The following is a 19158-nucleotide window of genomic DNA, read 5'->3' as shown; positions in this document are numbered from 1 at the left end:
TTGATGGATAGATAGATGGATGAATGGATGGAACACACAGACATCCTGCATTCTTTTCTCCCTGTCAGAAAGTCTCTGTAAGAAGAAACATGACTTCTGCTGGCATAAAGGAATGCATGATGTCTGTGTGCTGTCTGTCCCATGGAAGATCTTTACCAAATGCCTTGCTGATGTCAAAATACAGCATAGAAGGATTTGATGAAGGATCTTGTCCTCTGGAGCTGCTCTTCTAACCTTCCCACACTTGTTCTCTCCATGCTGACAGAAGCTGTTTCTTTTCCTTATGTAGGCAAACACAACTCACTTTGTATCACTGCAGGGTCTGAGGAATATGCCTTTTGTATTCTGTTCCCATATCAGGTTATGTTCTTTCCTTCCCCCCCCCCATCCCATCCAGCTGCCAATATCTCCTCTGTTACATCTTATTAGTCAAATAGGGTGGGCTGGGGAAGGGGATGGGTATAGTACTTTCCCACTGGCTGAGGAGGCAGAAGAGAGGCTGTATATTAGTCCGCTTCTGATGCCAGCCTGCCAGGATTCACTAAAGGTTATCAGCTTTTGTAGCCAGAGCTGCTGTATCCCTCAACAGGAAAAGAGGCCCCAGCCTCCTGGAAGCAATAGAAGATGTGCAGGTACAATAATATTAAAAAAACCACTAGACATATGAAAATACTGACATGTGAATTTTGTGGGTGCTATGGAGTTGATTAAATAATTTTTGGGGGAGCATCAGCACCCCCCAAGCACCTAGTAAATGAATAGGCTGCATTTTTTGGAGATAGAGAGGTTTCAATCTCAGTGATTTCAGTGGCTTCTAACGAATGGATAAGCTGCATTTTCAGTTATGTAACTGCTTTCAAGTAAATGCATAATTTTCATTCTCAGTGATATCATCAGTGTCTAGCAAATAGAATAGGCTCATTTATGTGGCTGATTTCTAGTGAATGGTTAGGCTGCAATCATAGTCAAGTGATGTCATTTATCTCTAAAGAATGACTAGGTTGCATTAGTTATGTTATCAGTCTCTAGTACATACAAAGGATGCAATTTTAGAGACGTCACAGGTCTTTAACATTTCTTACCTTGCGTTCTAGAGGTCAGGATAGGACCGTTTACCTTCTGCCAACTGTAGGTGGGATTTGGATATCCCTCTTTTGAGCTGCATAACAGAGTAACGTCACTTCCAAAGTCCAGGGGGCCCTGAATGTTGCAAATGGGAAAGGAGGGAGGCACTGGGAAGAGACAAATCAAATATTAAACCAGTAAAACACTTTACAAAACTACTATAGTCCAAAGTCTATTTTCAACATGTAAACTCAACAGTTTTGTACTTCCTTGTGGCACTAGGACGCCATCATTAAAAACTTTTAACATCTGGGAATTGAGAGTGGTTATTAGACAAAGAAAGCATTATTTAGAATTAACCAGCGCAGGTCAATATAAGAAACTTGGTCCAGTAGAAGTTGCCTGTGGTTCTGAAAAGCGCAGACCTACTCAAAGTAAAGGCAATGCTACTATGGGCTGGTGAAATGTATTGTTCATATATAAATGAAATGAAAAATGCTGATATATACTGGCTTTTAATAGAGTGTGATGGATATGGATGTGTAACCTCTGTATATGATATTTCTTAAAAAAGAATATAAAAAAGAGAAGATTTTATAAGTATATGTGTGTTAAATTTATTTGTAGCATGTTGGTAAGGTGGAGGTAGGTGAGTGATGGTGGACTATCCTCCATGTTCCCTATTTACTCGTTGGGCGCCAAGTCTGTGTTACATAAGAGGACTACCCCCATGGTGGGTTCTTCTGACCTACGCTAGGCACCTGTAACAGGATCACTTTCAATACACATGAGGTAGTTTTACTGTGTGCTGTTTTCACCAATGCCCTGGGACAAGTCTGAGGTTGCCATCAGGGAATACATGACCTTAAGGCAGGCCTCTACTATTAGCGATGACCGCACACCTGTGCTTTGTGATGAAGCGATCACTGAAGACAATAAGCATAAGGAGTCAGGAAATATTTATATCCTGTACGCCTCATCAGGGCTGATGTAGCAGTTGGAGATACCATCTGTAAAGGGAAATGTGGATGAGGGACCTCAGGTTCCGAGGACAGTGGAAGGTCCTCATCCAACTCAAAAATGAGTCTCTCCAAAGAAATTCCCTTGGGCTGGCTTCAGGAGTGCGTAGGCTTAGGAACACATGGGGTCTTCTGAGGGGGCTTGTCTTTCTGCAGAGGTGCTATAGCTAAGTCCGGTGGCAGTGAGTCCAGCAGGAGGACCAAGCTGTCTGGTCCCTCATCTTCATCACTGGAATCCATGATGAGCAAAGGTGGAGGAAGGAACTCCTCAAAGATGACTTCTACAGGACAGCTTGGCCCTTCTAACATCAGCTGGAACAGAGGTACATCGCAGATGCTGCAGAGGTCTGAAGAACAGGATAGCAAGGCATCTCTTACATCCTGGACACAGGATGCAGAAGTCTTTTTGGGTGCCTGAGTGGCAGAGGGAGAACCCAAAGGCCAGCTGATACTGCTTCCCGATGTCGATTAGTGTTGGCACTCTCTTCCACGGAAGCTGGCGACTGGCTATGGTGACTGGCAGCAATGCATGTAGAGCATCGGCACGTGGTTCGAAGTATGGTTGCTATAAATGCCACTTATTGGGAAATTCACTAATCTTGAGAAAAAGCCTTGTGCAGGAGCCAATCAGGGGGCCAAACCCAAGTACAGAGGACTTTCTACATTATGGCAGCAGCAGGTGACATTCTTGTAATATTCCTGGGTGCGGCTTCCCAATCTTCTCTATTTCTCTCTTCTTCTCTCCTCCCCACTACTCATTCCTCATTGTTTATCTAAAACCAGCCCAGCTCCTGTATGAGATCAGGATTCATAATCGACACTCTGCCTGGAATGCTGATGAAGGGAAGGGTAAGGGCTTGTATATATCAAATGGAAGTGTTTGCATTTGTATGCAACTCTGCTCAAAAACATGCACTTATACTCAGAGGGCTGCATTGAACCATTTTATTACTGCTCTATAGCCAAAATACGGCTACAGTGTGTCTCTGTTGTTCTTAAGACACAGCTGATCACAGATCGCAGTAAAAGCTAATCATAGCGGTCCTTTACTATGTGATCAGCTGTGTCCAGTAAACACACTTGCCGGTTATTGGCAGTACTTTCCTTATATACTGTCACAGCGTGAGGAGAGAGGAGCCGGTAAACAGCAAGTGTGGCAGGGGACATGTACACAGATAATGAGGGCAAAGATCATCAGTGCCCTGAATATAAGTGCAGCCCCATCAATGCCAATCAGTGCCGATCAATGCCACCTATCAGTGCCAATTAGTGCCCATCAGTGCTGCCTCATTAGTGTCGCCTCATCTGTGCTGCCTATCAGTGCCCATCAGTGCCGTCTATCAGTGCCCAACAGTCCTGCCTATCAGTGCCCATCAATGCCACCTATCAGTGCCCATCAGTGCCACCTATCAGTGCCCATTAGTGCCACATATCAGTGCAGCCTCATCAGTCCCTCCTCATCAGTGCCATCTTGTCAGTGCCCATCAGTATAAGCAATGAGTTCAGGCACAAAATGGGATGGCCTTTGCAGCCTGATACTCAGCCTGATCTTCCTGAAAAAACTTAACCATTCCTGTGATGAGTTGCTCTCTGCAACAGCTCAAAAATGGTGTTTTTTGGGCACTTAACTGCACCTATCTACATGATATATTATGAACCAGAGGTACATACAGTTGCAAGAAAAAGTACGTGAACCCCTTGGGATTACGTGGAGTTTTACATGAATTGGGCATAAAATGTGCTCTGAACGTCATCTAAGTCACAACAATAGAAGAACACAGTCTGCTACACATAATACTACACAAACATTAAATGTTGCCATGGTTTAATTGCACATAACATGTAAACATTTACAGTGCAGGGAAGAAAAAGTATGTGAGGTCCTAGCTTAATGACTTCTCCCAGAGCTAATTGGAGCCAGGAGTGAGCCAACCTTGACTCCAATCAGTGTGATGATATTGGATGTGTTGCTGACAGCTGTCCTGCCCTTAAAAAACACACACCTGTTTTAGGTTTACTGGTTTCAAGAAGCACTGTCTGATGTGAACCATGCCTCGCAGAAAAGAGCTCTCAGAAGACCTACGATCAAGAATTGTTGACTTGCATGAAGCTGGAAAGGGTTACAAAAGTATCTCCAAAAGCCTTGATGTTCATGTGTCCACGGTAAGACAGACTGTCTACAAATGGAGAAAGTTTAGCACTGTTGCTACTCTCCCTAGGCGTGGTGGTCCTGTAAAAATGACTGCAAGAGCAGAGCGCAGAATGCTGCATGAGGTAAAGAAGAATCCCAGAGTGTCAGCTAAAGACCTACAGAAATCTCTGGCACATGCTAACATTTTTGTTGACACATCTACAATAAGGAAAACATCAAACAAGAATGGAGTACATGGGAGGACACCACGGAGGAAGCCAATGCTGTCCAAAAAGAATATTGCAGCATGTTTGAAGTTTGCAAAAGAGAACCTGGATGTTCCACAGCACTACTGGCAAAATATACTGTGGACAGATGAAACCAAGATTGAGTTGTTTGGGAAGAACACACAACACTATGTGTGGAGAAAAAAAGGCACAGCACACCAACATCAAAACCTCATCCCCACTGTAAAACATGGCGGAGGGAGCATCATGGTTTGGGGCTGCTTTGCTGCCTCAGGGCCTGGACGGATTGTTGTCATTGATGGGAAAATGAATTCCAGAGTTTATCAAGACATTTTGCAGGAAAACGTACGACCATCTGTCCGCCAACTGAAGCTCTGCAGAGGATGGGTGATGCAACAGGACAATGACCCAAAGCATACAAGTAATTCAACAAAACAATGGCTGCAACAGCACAGAATACGCCTTCTGGAGTGGCCCAGTCAGAGTCCTGACCTCAACCCGATTGAAATACTGTGGCATGACCTTAAGAGAGCGATTTACACCAGACACCCCAAAAATATTGCTACACTGAAAGAGTTTTGTGAAGAGGAGTGGTCCAAAATTACTCCAGATCATTGTGCAGGTCTGAACTGCAACTACAGGAAACATTTGGTTGAGGTTATTGCTGCCAAAGGAGTGTCAACCAGTTTTTAAGTCCAAAGGTTCACATACTTGTTCCTCCCTGCACTGTGAATGTTTACATGTTATGTGCAATTAAACCATGGCAACATCTAATGTTTGTGTAGTATTATGTTCAGCAGACTGTTCTTCTATTGTTGTGACTTAGATGATGTTCAGAGCACATTTTATACCCAATTCATGCAAAATTCCACATAATCCCAAAGGGTTCACATACTTTTTCTTGCAACTGTATGCTGCATATCAACTTAAAATCAAAAAGCGGCAAGAGAGAGAAACATAACATAACTGGGATAAAGACACAATTTCCTTAAAAACCTCCTAAAATGTATAAATATATATGTCTTTAGGGTCACCCAAGGCAGAAAGGTTTAACAGAGTAGTCAGAGTAAAACCTACCACCTATGTTGGACAGCATCAATACAGGACAGTGTCAAGACTGCATCCACCAGCTCCTGGTGAGTGTGCCTGAAAGCTGCCTGCTAACAATTCTGTGGTTCAAATACCTTAATGTTTATGTATTGTTAAAACAATGTTTTCCTTGTTTTGTATAAATGAAGTAATTGCCTTCAGCATGTGTGTATTAATGACTTTTTTTGCAGTAAAGCCTGCAGAGCACTGATCCTGTGAACAGTGTGTCTAAAGTGTGATGCATACTTTTGCAATGTACCGTATTTTTCGCTCCATAAGACGCACTTTTTTCCCCCAAAAAAGGGGGGGGGGAATGTCAGTGCGTCTTATGGAGCGAATATAAAGCGGCCGGTCCGGTATTTCTGCCGCCACCATGTCAGAATACCGGGCCGGCCGCTCAGCTGTTCTGTCCTGCAGGGCCTTACCTGTTCCTCGCTCCAGCGCTGCACAGTCTTCCCGCGCTGGCTTCTGTGACAGCCGGGTGCCCACTGCGCATGTGCTGCGCTTTGTGAATGATCCGGTGTCTTCTGGGACACATGACAGGTCCCAGAAAGCGCCGGGCCATTCACAAAGCGCAGTGCTTCTCGCACATGCGCAGTGGGCACTTGGCTGTCAGAAGCCGGCCCGGGAAGAAGAGGGAAGGACAACTCCGCAGAAGTGGGAGCGGGTACCTGTCAAATTCAGGTACCCGCTCCCCCTCCCTCCCCAAAGGTCAGCAGTCTCTGGTCATTCCCTGCACTGTCTACAGTCTCTGGTCATCCCCTGCACTGTCTACAGTCTCTGGCCATCCCCTGCACTGTCTGCAGTCTCTGGTCATCCCCTGCACTGTCTGCAGTCTCTGGTCATTCCCTGCACTGTCTGCAGTCTCTGGTCATTCCCTGCACTGTCTGCAGTCTCTGGTCATGCCCTGCACTGTCTACAGTCTCTGGTCATTCCCTGCACTGTGTCCGCAGTCTCTGGTCATCTCCTGCACTGTGTCCGCAGTCTCTGGTCATCTCCTGCACTGTGTCCGCAGTCTCTGGTCATCTCCTGCACTGTGTCCGCAGTCTCTGGTCATCTCCTGCACTGTGTCCGCAGTCTCTGGTCATCTCCTGTACTGTGTCCGCAGTCTCTGGTCATCTCCTGTATTGTGTCCGCAGTCTCTGGTCATCCCCTGTACTGTGTCTGCAGTCCATTGGTTCAGAATATTTTTTTTTCTTGTTTTTCGCCTCTAAAACCTAGGTGCGTCTTATGGTCAGGTGCGTCTTATGGAGCGAAAAGTACGGTATTTCCCCCAGCCTTAAATCAATATGGAGGTATGGACCTGGCTGGAATAAGTACTGCTAAACTAAAACATGGAGAAAGGGAAGAGTGATCTGTGGCAGAGTTGTGCATTTACTAGATGCTGCAGACAGAAGCACTCTGTGAGTCAGGTACGATTACACCATATTTACACATAAAGACTATTCACATCTAAACACATTTGCATTCAGGACAAAGTAGGAAAGGTTTAGAACCCTTGCCAGGTTTTTCTATTCAGGACATAGTAGGAGAGGTTTGAACCCTGCCAGGTTTCACCACTGGAGGTTTCATACTCTCTATTTGTCCAAAAGTGAAGGAAAATATTTCTTTATATAGTTATAACTAGAACATCCTCCTGAACGTTTGTTTTAGTGACAACTAAGATGAGAGATTTCTCATCCTGTTGTGCCACAAGACAAGTAAATCTCCCAAAACTAGGCAGGCACAAATATTTTTTTTAAAGTTTTAACCATTCACCAATCTACCAATCTAAAAAAGTGCCCTAGATATACTTTAAAGTGATTTTAAAGGTTGTAATTAAAAAAAATAACAAACATGTTATACTTATCTGCTCTGTGCAATGTTTTTGCGCAGAACAGCCCTGATCCTTTTATTTTAGGATCCCCCCCTGCTGAGTGCCCCCAATAGCAAGCCTCACTCCCAAGCTGCGCTCCTGTGCCCATTCACACACACTAAGTGTGGCTCAGCCCTGCTCCCCCAATCTCTCCTCATTGGCTCACTATCTGTGATTGACAGCAGCAGGAGCCAGTGGCTCCTGCAGCTGTGTGAGCCAATGAGGAGAGAGAAACCCAGGAGAGCCATTACAAAAACTGTAGCTGCTGACTTTTAAAAAAAATGGACACTCACCTGTCCCTTGATCCCGTGGTGTCCTCACACCGGCCGAGTTGACTGACTGTCCTGTCTCCTCGATGCTGGCATCTTCAGTGTAGGTACACGGTTGTGACAGATTGTGGCTTCACAGCCAGGAGCCCACTACACAAGCGTGAGTAGTGCTGCGCTTTGTGAATGGTCCCGTAGTCTTCTGAGACCTGTCACATGTCCCAGAAGACTATGGGGAAGGAGGGGGAGAGGACAACTTCCGTGTCTGATCACCTAGGCTATCGCAGTAGAAGTGGGAGCGGGTATATTTGGGTACCCCCCCCCCACACTCCCCAAAGGTGCCAATCCTTAACGGGGAGCGGGGAACAAAGCCTTAAAGTGGAACTTCCCTTTTTGGGTGGAGCTCCACTTAAGGTATAGAGTCACCCAAGCAAGCACAGTATTTAGAACATTAAATAATAAGAAAATTTACACCAAAGCTTAAAAATTACAATGCAACATTGTTTAATATTCATGAAGCTGCTGGTGACATCTAAAGAACAGAAAGTGTAATTTACTTTTTAATAGTGAATGCATGAGATGTCTATAAATAGTTTTACATTTTAGTTAAATTAGAACCTGGCCATGTAGCAAAATGAGGGAAGAGGATTTCTTCTGAATTAATCAGTACCTGCTGGATATGTTGGTGGTAGTGTTGGTTCTTCTCCTGAAAAGTAATAAATTACTGTTAATAAATTACATAAAAAATTCTATAAACAAAAAAAACAAATAGTAGGCTTTATTAGAAAAACAAGAAAGCATAAAGATATAACAACCAAAACTCCTGCCTTTTGACAATGGATCTGAGTTGAGATTTGCTGAAAATTGTATATTTCTGGAAAATTTTTGTGAAAAGATCTTGGCCAGATTTTTCCGAAAGGTCTGAAGGTGGTTTAGGGCTAAATCACTTTTTTTGCATTGCAAAAACATCTGCATTATACTGCAAACTATACAAAATTGGTGATAGGACTTTTAAGGTGCTGATATAGATTTATACAATTATATCAAATCTTTGTAGTTTTGTTTATTTATTTAAAACTGATCTCTTGATTCTTAAAACGTGCTGTTTGTAGGTTTAGCAAAATTTTCAGAACACAGTTTCACTTGCAATATCAATGCTGCAGATGACTACTAAAGATTTAAATGGAAATTAGCAAATGAATGCACCCAATGATGACAATTCCCCTTAGGCCCCTTTCACACGTAGGGTCCAATCAGATCAGCCTGTCAGCTTTTTCCGGTGGACCTAATCAGACCGTCCATTCACCCCTATGGACCCGTGAGTGAAAAGGGACTCTGCTCAGTTGCTTACACATTTTTGCTGTTGTTCACTGCATTTTTACAAATTTTTGCCACATTTGCATTTTTCCTGTGGACACACGACTTGACAAAGCACTTCCCACAGATACATTACGTTTTTAATGCCTTTATGCCACTGTTTCTATTCATTTCAATGGAGGGGTGCATTTTTGCTGCGTTTTTTTTCACCGCACCAAACATGCACCAAGCAGGACTTTTAAGGGTCCTTTCACACTGATCAGTTTAGGAGATATTTACTTTAGAAGCGCTAGTGATGACACCGGTAATGCACACTGCACTCTAAATGGATGGTGTGCTGTGCCGTGCTTTGGTTGTGACTCCCACGCATTACGTCATTGCGACTCAGCCAGTCAAACGGCCACAGCCTATGAACTCGGAAGGAAGATTGGATGATGATGGAAGCTCTGTCAGTGGTGACAACGCACTGCTGGAGGGCTTCATTTTGAGGTCTTTCATAGTGTGCTATTGTGTGATGCATACTAGCACATTATACTCTTAACTTACAGGGTGAAGATTTTCATGTCTTGTTTTTTGCAGTTTACTATCGCTTTAAATGAATCAATTAAGCAAACATAGAGGGAGATTTACTAAAGCTGGTTCACTCAGAATCTCATGCACCTGTGTATGATAGCCAATCAGCTTCTAACCTCAACTTGTTCAGTTAAGCTTTAGCAATAAAACCTGCAAGCTGATTGGTTTCCATGTAGAAGTGCACAAGATTCTGAGTGAACCAGCTTTAGTAAATAAACCCCACTGCATCTAGAACATTAACTGCTTTCCGACCGCCTCATAGCAGAATTACTGCTACAGGGTGGCAGGGCTGCGCAAAATCATATATATATATATGTGTGATTTTGTATTCCATTTGTGGCTACAGCTGTTGATCACTAGGTCCAGGCCGGGGATTCCCCGCTGGCACCCGACGATCACCGAGGAACACTGACAGAGGAGAGGTATGTATGTACACAATTCAAATCTTTCGCCTGTCAGCACCAGCACACTGCTTTGCATTGCTCTGCATAGCAGGACAATAAAAAGCAGCATGCTTACACAGTGAAGCACACCCCTTCCTGTCCAGTGTCATTAGTACAGTGTCAGTGATTTTTATTAGCACTGATCACTGTATCAGTGTCACTGGGGATGTCAGTGGCAGTTAGTCAGTTCCCCCAAGTGTCAGAATGCCCGCCGCACTCCCGCAATAAGTATTACTAGTATTTAAAAAAAAATAAATTCCAGTATATATACCGCCATTTGTAGACACTATAACTTTCACGTAAACCAATTAATTTACATGTACTGGGATTTTGTTTTAGCAAAGATAGCTGAATACATTTTGTCCTAAATTTATGACAACATTTGATTTTTAACATTTTTTATTGGATATGTTTTACAGCAAAAAGTCAAAAATATTGTTTGTTTTTTTTTCAAAAGTGTCGGACTTTTTTCGGTTATAGCGCAAAAAGTAAAAAACACACAGGCAATCAAATACCACTGAAAGAAAGCTCCATTTGTGGGGAAAAAGGACATAAACTTAATTTAGGTGAAGCATTGCACGACTGCGAAATTGTAAGGTAAAGTACCGCAGCTCCGTATAGCAAAAAATGGCCTGGTCAAGAAGGGGGGTAAATCCTCTGGAGGGCAAGTAGTTAAAGAACACACTTATTTACACTATAGCCTTAAATTACATATAGGAAAGCTGTAGCAAAATTTGCAGTGTATAACACATACTTAAAATATCAAACCTGTAGGTGAACACTAAAGAAAGGAAGGTATAAATTATTTTTTGATGGTGAAAGCATGATATTTCTATGAATAGTCTGTTTACTTCTTAATTAATTGGACCTTGGCCATGTAGCAGAATGAGGGAAATGCTTTCTTTTTGTCCAATGCTATAAAAAGATTTATTTACACATAAATGAATGGGTACCTGCCGCTAGTAGTACTGCTGGTTCTTTTTCTGAAAATTAATAAATGACTCCCTTATTAAATTACATTAAAAGGTCTTAAAAGTTGAAATTTGCTGAAAATGTTATATTTCTGGGACATTCATAAAAGGCTTTTGTGAAAATCTTGGCCAGATTTTTCCTAAGTCTGAGTGGGGTTTATTTACTAAAACTGGAGAGTTCAAAATCAGGTTCACTTCTGCATAGAAAGATGATTGCAGCTTCTAACCTCAGCTTGTTCAGTTAAGATTTGGCTTTAAAACCTGGAAGCTGATTGGTTTCTATGCAACAGCGAGTCTGATTTTGCACTCTCCATCTTTAGTAAATAAACCTCACTGTTGTAGGGCTGAATCACACTTTTGCCTTCCAATAACATCTGCAGTATGTTTATGTATTTTATATGTACTATATGTTACTGCAGGTGTGTTTTATTTTATTCTTGTGTGTTTGTAGCCCATTCATAATTAATGGCCTGCAACAGATATTAACACATGACACAACACACAAGAATGGCACAGTGTGATGAACCTATAAAGAAGCCAATAGTGAAATGACAATCTGAACTCTGACAAGCATGGCCTACCCAATGCTACTTGCTGACAAGCCGTACCTGTAGAGTAAGCTGCCATAGAGTTGTGTGGGGCCATCTCTCCTGACTGCAAATGTTTGGGAAAGGACTCCATTCAACTCTGACAACTCAGATGGGGATACAGATAGGGAGAAGCAATGAAATTTGTAAAAAATGTTCTTCAAAGTATTACGGGAAGGGGTGATTTTGAGCATTTCAGATGAACATACAGTATACTTAATATTTAAAGAAGAATAGGGAGAGAGAGATGGATGAATTACTAGAAATTACATTAGCCAATTTTATAATGGAATTCTCATATTCCACATTCACAAACTTACAAATGTGGCGGATATGAAATAAATATAAGAACAGTGAAAAAATAGTAAAAAAAACAAAGGAAATTGTAATAGTAAAGAAATGACACTCTTCTAATAACCAGAACTGAAAGATTAAATTTTCTCATTAGAATAAAGAAGTAAAAATAGTAAAAAATAAAAATAAAAAAAAACCCCACACCCATTATTTTAGTTTATTCAAACTATAGATTCTTATATAAAAGTTATTTTCACTAATATATGCTTTTCATACTACTGAGTAGGTTTAGGTGACTGGATTAACCACTCCCCCCTCTCCCTCCCAAGAACAAAATTTTTAAGATTTAAGTAAAGCACATGAACTGGCATTATTTACAAATCACTGTAAATTTTTTTTTTTTAGTTGGTCACATAAAAAATCCAGAAATATCCTTTGCTATTTGTTACTTATTATTACACAGAAACTGCCATGCATGAGTTTATTCTTCATGAACTAATAGTCAGAATGCATGGATTTTATTTACTGACAGATATGTATTTATTGGGTTAGGTAAAATAAAATATATTCTTACCTTGGCAATTAACTTTTCCTTTACTACAATGGCTAAAGTGGAAAAAAAGATGCTTTCATTAGAGATTCAGTTTTAAGATAAATTAGAAAACAAAAATGTATAACAAGGGTACATGCACATGAATGTTTGCAGGCACAATGAAGCTTTAGCATAAAATGCTTGACATTTTCCATTGCCTAGATGGACATATACTAAGTACATAGCTGTACACTCTTGTGCTCATGTAAATGCTGATGCCCCATTTCATATTTAATTTAACAGAATTTCTGTGTAAGGGAAAATGGCTGTACACACTTACATGCTTGCACAGATGTATAGACGAATACTTTTTTCCATCAGCGTTTACCTATGCATATGATGTATTTCCTATGCAAAGAAGTTCTATGGTCATGTACTTCTATGGCCAGCTCTATGTGCCACCTGGGGCTCCCCAGGCATGGGAAAATACCAGGAGATTTAGGTTATAGCTCCCTTGCACCTTTGTGTAAACATCCATGTGCGTGTACCAAAAACCTGTGTCTTGATGTTGTTACAACTGCCACGCCATAGTTGAAATAGTTTTTCAAACTTTATTAGCTTGGTAAAGTCATTTAAACCAAATTAGCTGAAAAAAGTAAAAGGTTTTAACCATTCATTACTCTATATACTCTACAAACCTAGAAAAAGTGCCTTATATAGACTTTTAGACTTTGTTCACATCTGCGCATTCCAGACACCCCAAAGGCAACCAAAAAATGTGCATTTTTGTGCGGTAAACAAAACGTACAAAGTACATGCAAAAAATGTAAATGGGGTCTAATTGAATGGTGTAAGCAACCACAGTATTTCCAACTTTAAAGAATAAAATATATTACAACATAGCCTAAAAAGTACAAAGCAGGAAAGCTTTATTAAACTTTGCAATGCATATTATTCACTTATAATATGAACCCTGTCAGTGACCACTAAAGAATGGAAAGTGTCATTTACTTTTTAATAATAAAAGCATTAAATTCCTTTTCACATCTAATATAAATTAGCCATTCATAATTTAGTTTATTGAAAGTTTTTAACCAGTGGTCCACACTGTTTAAGAATAAATTACATTTAGTAACCCAAAAAATTAGAGACAACATTTTTATTAGAAAATAATTCACTATCCCAATACATACCCAAACATGATGGTCAAACAGGTGTGTTAACACATGATCTGATTATGTCGATAATTTTACCCCTAGCTTTTAGACAGAACCAAAACTTGCTATTGATGAGTAAATGAAAGTAATACCATTTCCTTCCACATTCATCCACTATTACTGAATTTGCTGCCATTATTCTTCCATTGTAAGAACAGCTACAGTCAGAAATTTTAACACATTCCATGTAAATTTCATCAAGGAAGGGAGCATTAATAGGACATCTCGGATAACAACCTACATACAGACATAAAGAAAGATATTAGTTAAAAGGGATTTTTAGCCATGCTACAGTATGGTAAAAAAAAATTATCACATAAAAATATAATCAAGCAATACTATGAAAAACAAATTTAGTAAAAAATTTAATTTACATGAAATTAGAAAATAATAGAAATAATGTGTTCACTTCTTAGTTAGCCACTTGAGTTCAGTCTGAGTACACCCCTTAATTTCCAGGCCATTATCAGCTTTCTATTATGTCATAGTTTGACTTACAATTACCCAGTCATGTAACATTGTACTCAAATTAATTGTATATCCTTTTTAGATTGATACAGTTTTCTTTTGGTAGTATTTTTTCCAATATAAAGTTTTGAAAAAAAACCATTTACCTTACTTTTTCAAATAAATCATGTCAAATAGAAATACCAGTACAGTACAAACACCTCCAAAATAATCCCTTCCTTGGAAGGTGATTTCATATTTTGCAACATTTTTGGAAATGAAGCAACATGCTAGTATTAATGTGGTTAAAGCATGGAACTTGGTAATTATGCACGGTGCATCTTTAATATATGGATCATACACAGAGGTAGGAGGACCTGAGGGGATAAATGTATAGACTACATACAATAGGATGCTGGAAATGAGGTTTTGTGCAGGATAAGGTACAGGGGGAAAGGGTTAAAAAATGTTTCCACGACAAGGCACACATTCATTATGATTGGTTCTTTGCATTTTGCCTCTGATCTGATCTAATGAGACTGCAATAATAGGTACTGTGTGTACTGGCAACACAATGTAAACACAGTGCTATTTTTAAATGGTGCTCAAGAGGACCATGGCCACCATTCTGGCATTTTAAAACATACAGCAGTGGTGAAGTGGTTAAACGGGACCCTGAACATGTAGCAGAGTGTGGGATGAATGTGTATTTCTTCTTGTGTGATTTGCATCACAGCAAGTAGATCAGACACTGCAATGTACAAATGCAAAAATGCTGAATACAAGCCAGTATGCTAAATACAAAGATATGTTTATAACATAGATATATGGAGGCAAATACCTAGTATGTGATCCGCACCCCTGGGCAGTAAAAAATAAAACATTTCATAAAATAAAATATTTTTTATACTCACCTGTCTCGTTGGCCAATTTTGGATAGGGATGAAGTTCTCATTCAGCACCACCATGGGTTCATGGTGAATCCTGCAGTTTAGAAATTTACCAACCTAGCAAATTTATGTCTCAATTTGCCCAGACAATTTTCTTTCTAAATTGTAAAGCACTGCATTTCAAAAGCCATACCCCTCACTATTAAAGGGGGGTTTAAGATCATCCATAATGTCAGTATATGGGAAGCTGCTGTAGGGTAGGGATGAGCTCACAGTTTGGTCTAAAGACAGGTTTGAACCAAACTTTTCAGTCCATTTAACATTTTTTGTTCTCCCATTAATATATATGAGAGCTTACTATATATGGGAAAGCTTCCTTCTTCCGCTGTCAAGTTGTTAAGGAAGCCAGCACCTGTCATGTCCTTAGCAACCAGTCACATCATCCAGTCCCATTGATTTATTTGATGGAATTCCCTGGCCATATAAACAAAGCTGCCAGGAATAGTTAAACACAAAATTGTGTTCCCTTCATACTTTATACCAGGTCTGGTATGAAATAAAAGGGATTTCCCACACAAAAATCAAGAAGAAAAAGTGTGGAGTCCACCCAAAACATCCACACCAGAACCTTATGAGAATGCAGCCTGGCAGTAGCAAGGTGCCTCTTTATTGTTAAAGGGGCTGGCAGAATCCAATAACCCCCTGTCTGCAGATCCTCACAGCTACTGGACCATGGTTGTGGGGAAGGTTGTGTCCTCAACAAGGGGCAGGCAATTTACCCAGGAATAACATGTTAAGGCATGTGACCTGTTATGGTTCTGGAGTTCAAGAGGGGAGCTGCCAGCCTGCAAGCTTGACCAAGAGTCTAGTATGGCTTTTTAGGGGGGACTCAACCTCATGCTTTTTTTGTGTTTTTTTTCCTCGAAGGGCCTGGAATTATGGGTGGGGGGAACACCACATCTTTTTTGTGTGAGGTACCTAATTAACATCTATACCATTCCATTATTGTGGGTTGCCAGCAATTTAAAAAGCATTTTTTACTTTGTAAATGTCAGATTTGATGCAGTAGGTTGTATATATCATACAGATGTACAACTTCATAGAGAGGTTAAGAGCATCCCCGGGCATTTTATTTAAAGGAATTTTGGATTTTTAAAGATTCACTTTAAGAATTATTAAAATCCTTGCTCCCTACAAAACACAATTAAAAAATAAACATTTTGCCTATTCGTCTAGAAAATGGCCAGAACTGATTTTTAACAGTCAGCTTTGACTTCAATGAGGATTTGGCATCCTGAAATGTTCCCCAAACCTGCTTTAAACCAATCCCAAGTACACTCAACTCATCCCTACTGTACGGAAAGGATAGGTAAAGCTGACAAAATGCATGAAATTAGGGTTAGGCAGGAAAATGCACTTTAATTCTTATTGCTAGCTCTTGGGCAATTAACCCCTTTGCATTATTTTGTTCTTCTTGAAGGGTCTTTTTTGCTTTAATTTTATTTTGTGATTGATTTGAGATCAGTGGTCACTATTAGCTGCTGTCTCATACATAGCATTTTTTTTTAAAGAAACAAAATTGGCCAGTGGCAGGGCAGTTTTGCATCTGCAACAACAGGGTTAAATACAACAATAAAACCAGTGCTACCTGAAGAACCTTACACCCCAATCTGGCATCAGATGAGACCTGAACATTTGCCTAGTAAACCTTGTGTGAACAGAATACCAGGTGGCAGCCTTGGAAATCTGGCCTGATGCTGAAATAAAACAAGAAGCACTCCTTTATGGGGACAATCAGGGATGACAAAAAGAGAGCTATTTTTTTCTAATGGCTGAAGTGGCTGCAAGAGAAACTGTCACAGCACAAACTATTGTACAATGAGACAGTGAAAAGAAATGTATTATTGATGAACTAGAACTTGAAATAGAGACGGAGGCTCTGGGTCTTAACACCAGTTTATCTTTGTGTAACAACCAGAAAGAGTACTTTACATGATAAAGCTGCCAATGAAAGCAACCTTGCAAGCAGGGGTGAAAGGGGGAATATCATGTTCAAAACAGTTCCAAAGAGAGGTTTACCCTTAAAAGGCATGTGGTTGGATCACAGATTGGAGACTCGTTCTGGAAATAAAACAAGCGCTATCCACTAACCTAGCTGTGCAATAGCATAGGGCTGTCAGCATGAGCTTTAAGCGCTCTACAAATAAAGGATTAGTATGAATAAAAGCTGGATCCTTTAACTTGTTCATTCCCCTAAGGTCTGACAGACTAACATCATGGCCATGGCAGGTTGCAATGCAGGGCATGCTAGAAAAAGCAAGGATTTGGAAAGAGTTTCCCAACACATGTCAATGGGATCTTTCAACACTGGTGCATCCTCAACAAGAATGGTCTGTGATTTGGTAGGCTGGGACACCACCAGATCAACAATAAATAGTAATAATATTGGTCTGTAAAACATTTTGAAGGTGTAAATAGATCATCGGGGGTTTTCCAACCTCTATATGATGCCTTTGAGTAAAGAATGTAACAGAAAAGTTTTTCTGAAACTAAGAACAGTGCTAGTATAACCACAAGCTGCTCTTCACTGCATAAGATAACATGCATCACATTAATAAGAACCATTATGTTACCTGGGAGCTATGGCAGCTGCCTGCTGCTCCTTGAGGGCAAAATAATCTGGCAAGGATTTTTGAGACTCTTCATCAGATAGAGTCTTCACAAAAGAAGGTCCGGAGGTCACTATGAGTGTGTTGCAATAAGAAAATGATTCTGGAGTTGCAGATATTAAAGTATGCTTACAGTCTCTACATTACAGCTTCTGCAATTTTGCTCATAAACTCTTTCACAACTGCTGATAACTTCTTCCTAGATAAGGCCAATAAGTAGGCCATATCCAACAGAGCTGACTAGGACTCCATGAAGTGCATAGACTCAAGAAAGGGACAGCAGCCCAGCCTGTTAGTGTCTGACCAATTAGAAGGTACACTTTAGACCTCCCCAGAACTGTCAGTAAGTTATGAGCTGGAGAGACCCAGTACAGAGGGACTACACCCCTTCCACTTGGCATTTGACATGTGGTACTGCCTAATGCAAAATGAAATGAAAACACCAGGTAAAACCTTTGGTACTCACAAACCAGCTTCTTAAAGCAGGAGAGATTTAAATAGCCAAAGGTGACTAAATCATTGTAGGCAGCAGGAAGGACAAACTAGGATGGAACTACCGTATTTGCCGGCGTATAAGACGACTTTTTACCCCTTGAAAATCTTCTCAAAAGTCGGGGGTCGTCTTATACGCCGGTATACGGCATACTGACACTTTTTAGGGGGCGGCGTGGTGCCGCCGCCGCCGCCCCCCCTTCCAACGGAAGGGACACTAAGTACAGGGCTGGGCAGGGGCTGTTTCTTACCTGGTTCCGGTCCCACGACGATCCGGTCCAGGAAGCGCGGCTGCTCCTTCAGTTCGGCCACTGGATGGTCGCACGGCTGCTCGGCTCCGCCTCCTCACCGGTGATTGGCCGCCAGAACTGTAGCTCAGGAAAGGCATACAGGCGGCCAATCACCGGCGAGGGGGCGGGGCCGAGCGGCCCCGCGAAAATCGAGTGCAGGACCAGCAGGTAAGTGGTCAGTGTAGAGGTGCTGCTGCAACCACATATGCTGGCTGCAGCAGCACCATACGAGAACAGGGTCAGCAAGTGTCAGTGGGAGGAATAGTGCCCCATCATTGGTGTCACTGATACCAATGATGGAGCACTATTCCTCCCACTGATACCAATGATGGGGCACTATTCCTCCCACTGATACCAATGATGGGGCACTATTCCTCCCACTGACACCAACGATGGGGCACTATTCCTCCCCCCCACTGACACCAACGATGGGGCACTATTCCTCCCCCCCACTGACACCAACGATGGGGCACTATTTCCCCCCCTACTGACACCAATGATGGGGCACTATTCCACCCCCCACTGACACCAATGATGGGGCACTATTCCACCCCCACTGACACCAATGATGGGGCACTATTCCACCCCCCACTGACACCAATGATGGGACACCATTCCTCCCACTGACACCAATGTTGGGACACTATTCCTCCCACTGACACCAATGATGGGGCACTATTCCCCCCACTGATACTAATGATGGGGCACTATTCCTGCCACTGATACCAATGATGGGGCACTATTCCTCCCACTGATACCAATG

At 41.4% G+C, this 19158-nt stretch overlaps 1 protein-coding gene across 1 annotated transcript in view; it reads right to left on the bottom strand.

The window, feature by feature from the left end:
* Window positions 1-2393, bottom strand: part of LOC149472899 (V-set and immunoglobulin domain-containing protein 1-like) — a 70972-nt gene extending 68579 nt beyond the window's left edge. The window contains exons 1-2 of the mRNA XM_089686673.1: window positions 2207-2393; window positions 1083-1232 (exon numbers count right to left, since the gene is read on the bottom strand). Of these exons, the coding sequence (XP_089542799.1) occupies window positions 1083-1232; window positions 2207-2393 (337 nt within the window). The remainder of the gene's footprint in view (window positions 1-1082; window positions 1233-2206) is intronic.
* Window positions 2394-19158: the final 16765 nt, after the last annotated feature.

The sequence above is a fragment of the Staurois parvus genome, unplaced genomic scaffold (genome assembly GCF_062004578.1).
Source record: "Staurois parvus isolate SC_StPar_1 unplaced genomic scaffold, SC_StPar_1.0 ptg000019l, whole genome shotgun sequence".
Lineage (NCBI taxonomy): Eukaryota > Metazoa > Chordata > Amphibia > Anura > Ranidae > Staurois > Staurois parvus.
Note: the sequence above shows the minus strand (reverse complement) of the source record. Positions and strands in the feature narration are given on the sequence as shown.